This window comes from Phaseolus vulgaris, chromosome 1 (assembly GCF_051622355.1).
Source record: "Phaseolus vulgaris cultivar YP4 chromosome 1, ASM5162235v1, whole genome shotgun sequence".
Taxonomy (NCBI): domain Eukaryota; kingdom Viridiplantae; phylum Streptophyta; class Magnoliopsida; order Fabales; family Fabaceae; genus Phaseolus; species Phaseolus vulgaris.
In genome coordinates this window covers 39,676,973-39,681,433 of record NC_143498.1, presented here as the reverse complement: position 1 = coordinate 39,681,433, position 4,461 = coordinate 39,676,973, and the positions used below count along the sequence as shown (strand labels likewise).

At 32.3% G+C, this 4,461-nt stretch overlaps 2 protein-coding genes across 2 annotated transcripts; both read left to right on the top strand.

Moving 5' to 3' along the window:
* The first annotated feature begins 1,001 nt into the window (after nt 1-1,001).
* On the top strand, nt 1,002-2,465 carry LOC150029618 (uncharacterized). Its single transcript, XM_090297564.1, has 4 exons — nt 1,002-1,084; nt 1,160-1,468; nt 1,560-1,644; nt 1,731-2,465. The coding sequence occupies exons 1-4, from the start codon at nt 1,002-1,004 to the stop codon at nt 2,463-2,465; spliced, it is 1,212 nt and encodes a 403-aa protein (XP_090153690.1).
* Nucleotides 2,466-2,698: 233 nt separating this feature from the next.
* Nucleotides 2,699-4,289, top strand: LOC137815960 (uncharacterized). The gene is made up of 5 exons (XM_090296633.1): nt 2,699-3,075; nt 3,155-3,281; nt 3,354-3,622; nt 3,703-3,807; nt 3,891-4,289. The coding sequence occupies exons 3-5, from the start codon at nt 3,509-3,511 to the stop codon at nt 4,287-4,289; spliced, it is 618 nt and encodes a 205-aa protein (XP_090152759.1). The 5' UTR covers nt 2,699-3,075; nt 3,155-3,281; nt 3,354-3,508.
* Nucleotides 4,290-4,461: the final 172 nt, after the last annotated feature.

Below are 4,461 nucleotides of genomic sequence, written 5' to 3'. Positions count from 1 at the left end.
TAGATCGAAGGGCTAGCATAAGGATTCACTAGTAGTAACAAAATAATTTTTGTTTTTTTTTTCAAAATATTAAAAAGAAACAAAATAAAAAAAATTCCAAATAAATCTAAAAAGGAATTAAAATAGATAAATCTCAAAATAAATTAAAACAAGTAACAACAGATCTGCAAATTAAAATAAAATCAAATCAAATTTGTAATAAAATAAAACAAAAATAAAACAGTAAACAAATATAAACAAAATTTAGGAACTATTAACAAAAAATAAAAACAGTTAGAATATTCAAAATATTTAGGAATTTATATTAAAAAATTAAACTGTTCTCCAGCAACGACGCCAAAAACTTGATGACTATTCTACGACAAGTGCACTGCATTAAGAGAAGTAATAATTTGTCCCGAATGATGGATATCGAACCCTCACGGAACAGTTGAATAATCAAGTAAAAGATTCACTAAATATAAAATAGAATAATAAAAGTTTGTTGAGATTCGTTATGATGGCAATGATTAATCAAAAAACAAGTTAAAGAGTTTGTTGCTTTAATTGGAAAAATAAGGATTAGGGTTCATCTTTCTCACTCTTTTGTATATTGATTAGCATGACAATATTTTGTCCTTTGATTGATATTGATGCCCGTATAAAACTAATTTATATCGATTCCTTGCATATAAAATTATTAAGATGATTCCTAAATATCGATTCCTTGCATATTTAAGAAAACAATTTATCATTACGATTAAACATTGATAGCAATTAACATTTTGAATCTATTCCTAGCATTCAAATATACTAAACATTATCATTTGGGTCAGAATCTTAGAAGTACTTTTCAGTCAAATCTAAGTTTCGAGATCATGGAAAGTCAAGCATTACAAACAAAACAATAATACCAATCATAATTCAAGAACAAAATATTATGTTTAAATATCACCTCAATATATGAGAGTTTGAACAAATTACTCCAATCCCAAAAGGTAGAATTAGCCACACATGATTGTATGGAACATCTCCCTGTCCATCTAGCATATGAAGCCAAACTTGGTGGACCTGTCCATTATAGGTGGATGTACCCATTTGAAAGGTAATAATAAGAGTTATTAGTCTTTATTTAATGTGAAGTATAAATATCAATCATAACATATTTATTTTATTATAGATTCATGGGATATGCTAAACAATCAGTGAAGAATAAGGCTAGGGTAGAAGGATCTATTTGTGCATCTTATTTGCATCGTGAGACAACTCACTTTTGTTCACGTTATTTCAACAACTTCATGTTAAGACCACAACTTTGTAGAAATGAAGTGGACATTGAAAGTGAAAGGCTTCTATCAATCTTATATGTATTTGACCAACCTGGACGTCATTCTGGGAGGGAGATCACTCGTTGGTTAACTGATGAAGAATTGAGCTCAACTCATGTTCATATTTTGATCAACTGTAATGAAGTTAAATCATACCTTCAGTAAGCCTTATGCAAGATATTCTTTTAAAACACTGTTATTGATTCATTAAGTTATCGTTAACCAAATGCATTGACACTTATATATTCACAGCTCTTTCTTACATTGTAATGAAATTTCCGAATCACATGTTTCGGCTCGTATACATACAGATTTCCCTTTGTGGTTTAGGACACAAGTATGTATCAACAAATTCTATAATTTACTTTTTGTTGACTTATTTAACCATTTCATAAAAAATTAATGACATTGATATATTTATAGGTTCTTAAAGACCCTTTAAATGTGAAGAACCAACACTTAAGAGATTTATCACTTGGTCCTTTAAGGTGTGTAAAAGAGTGGCACACATTCTTTGTGAATGGGTACAAAATCCACACTCATGCATGGAACGAGGGAAAGAAAACAATAAATAGTGGGGTCCATGTAAAGGGTCTTACAGAAGGAGGTGAGGATGATTTCTACGGTGTGATTCAACATATATATGAGGTGGAGTACAATTCTTTGACCTCAGATAACAAAGTTGTATTATTATACTGTAATTGGTTTGATCTATCAACAAGAGGTACACGAGTGGATTCCAAATATGGTATTGTGGATATTCGAATGGATAAAAGATATGTGCCATTTGATCCTTTTATCATTGCACATAATATTCGACAAGTTTATTATGTACCATATGCAACATCACGCAAAGACAAACGTGTCTGGTGTGTTGCAATCAAAACGAAGCCCAGAGGTCGTATAGATTCTGATGATGTAGAAGTTGAAGTGCCATATCAAGTTGATGAAATATCACATGTTAATGAAGTGATTGAAGTTGAAAGGGTTTCAGGATTACAAGATTTAGAGGCTCATCTTGAAGAAGTGGACATAAACAATGTATCATCATTTGAAGATCAGATAGATGAAGAAACAAATGAATGGGATGAAGACAATGAAGAGGGAGAAAGTGAAGATGAATATGGAGATGACTTTGACATCTCTATCTCTGAATAGACTTAGGAAGCCAATGTTAACAAATAATATCTATTGTAGGAACTAGTATTGTATTATTGTTGTTAACATATTGTTTATTACTCCAATTAATTTGAGGTTTATGTTTGCTGATGAAATTTCTACATGTTTATTTCAATTTTTTTATTAAACTATATTCAACATATTTTTCTCCATTGATAAACTTATATAACTTTCATTATCATTTCATGCCATATATATATATATATATATATATGTCATCAGGAGGTTCTGATCAACCATCACCAAGTAACAACTAAAAAAAAGGGGGAAAAATTATGTGATAAAATTGTTATCACGATTTAACAACCAAAAATCCATCATCCAGTCAACCCAATACACCTATTCCTTCTTCAATTCATGGATCTACCCCACCAGTAGCAGATGCTACCCAATCCACCCCACCAGTACAAGATGTTATTGCATGAACACCATCTCCACGTGTTGGTTCTAATGCATCAACCCCACCAGATATTACACCATCCCTATATACAAATCTTGGATGGATGCACTCAGCTTTTGCAGCCAATAACTTAGAGGACGAGGTCCTCTCAGCTGGTGATCGCCCTCTAATTCAGCCTATTGGGGGAGGGTAAGAATATAACAAAATCAATTTATGCAATTTATTATTATTGTCTTATAATTTTGACTAACTTTGTTTTGGTATTTAGGTTTTATCCATAAAAAATTGCATCAAAGGCCATCACTGCCACCATTAAGCAACAATTTGGTGAGCCATGGCCAACATGGGAGGCAATCCCAAAGGGTGACCGGGATATACTTTTTCAATGTTTTAAGGTACTTGTTTTTTATTCCCTTTAAAAAATTTATATTTACAATTTGGATTGATGATTCTTGTTGTTTTTGCAGAGGAAGGTCACATGGAGGGTTGAGGACGAGGAAAAAGTTAAGAAAAATTTCCATACAAAGGCTTCTCACACCCTTTCACAAATGTTTAAAGATGCTCGCCAAGAAGGTAAACGATTGGCAATAATGTTTGAAACAGCCTCCAGGAACACTGGAACATGCCTGTGTATCGATCCAAATGTGATACAGCTAAAAAGAATCGTCTGTCTGAAAAAGGTGGATGTCTGCACACTGGAGGATCTATTAGTGTGCATGAACACGTTATTCGTTTGGTATGATTTCCATATAATTTTTTTATATTAATCTATGATTAATTATTATCTCCTTAATTTATGAAATGTTTTCTTTATAGATAGAGGAGTTTGGCCGCTCGGTCCTTGTTGATGAAGTGTTTCAACAAACTCATATACGGAAAAGCACTGGAGATTTTGTTGATGATAGATCAAGGCGGACACATGTTAGTTTTTTTAAACCTTTTTTAAACTTTTTTTTTTCATATACATTAATTACTATGATAACAAATATTTTTCATTTTAATAGGAAGGTTTTGAAAGTAGATTGTCTCAAGCATTATCTGAGTCACAATCTACCTCAATGTCTACTCCATTAGATCCTGCTGAGGAGGAAAGATTGAGAAGTTGTTGTTTGTTAGAAACTATAGGTGGAAAGTACAAGGGAAGAGTATATGGGGTTGGACGTGTTGATCGTCAGGACGTTTGTGTTGGTCGCTACCTACAAGAAACACAACCATCTTCTGGTAATAAGAAGGCTGATTCAGAAGAAATTTTTCAACTTAGGCAGCATATTGAACGCATGGATGCAAGGTTTCAAAACTTTCAAGATTTCATGATGCAATATCTACCACCTGAGGCAGCAGCTGCAACACAACATATTTTTCAGCAGCCAAATACCCCGCCACCAACTCAACCGAATCAATAGTCAAATGAAGTGCAACATCATAGTAATCATGATGAACAACAAAGTTCACCCGGTGAAGATTATAATAATTATTAGCTTCTCTAGAACTTTGAAAATGACTTGAGTTTTCTTTTATTAGATTTTTGTTTTGTTTTAATGAAATACATTTTAGATATTTGGAAATAGTAAGTAT

Excerpts from the sequence above, each read along its gene's own strand:
- LOC137815960 (XM_090296633.1), top strand. The coding sequence starts at position 3,509 with ATGCCTGTGTATCGATCCAAATGTGATACAGCTAAAAAGAATCGTCTG. Across the intron at positions 3,623-3,702 it reads ATGAACACGTTATTCGTTTG|ATAGAGGAGTTTGGCCGCTC; the intron begins GTATGATTTCCA and ends TTTTCTTTATAG. Across the intron at positions 3,808-3,890 it reads ATAGATCAAGGCGGACACAT|GAAGGTTTTGAAAGTAGATT; the intron begins GTTAGTTTTTTT and ends TCATTTTAATAG.
- LOC150029618 (XM_090297564.1), top strand. The coding sequence starts at position 1,002 with ATGGAACATCTCCCTGTCCATCTAGCATATGAAGCCAAACTTGGTGGA. Across the intron at positions 1,085-1,159 it reads TGGATGTACCCATTTGAAAG|ATTCATGGGATATGCTAAAC; the intron begins GTAATAATAAGA and ends ATTTTATTATAG. Across the intron at positions 1,645-1,730 it reads CTTTGTGGTTTAGGACACAA|GTTCTTAAAGACCCTTTAAA; the intron begins GTATGTATCAAC and ends ATATATTTATAG.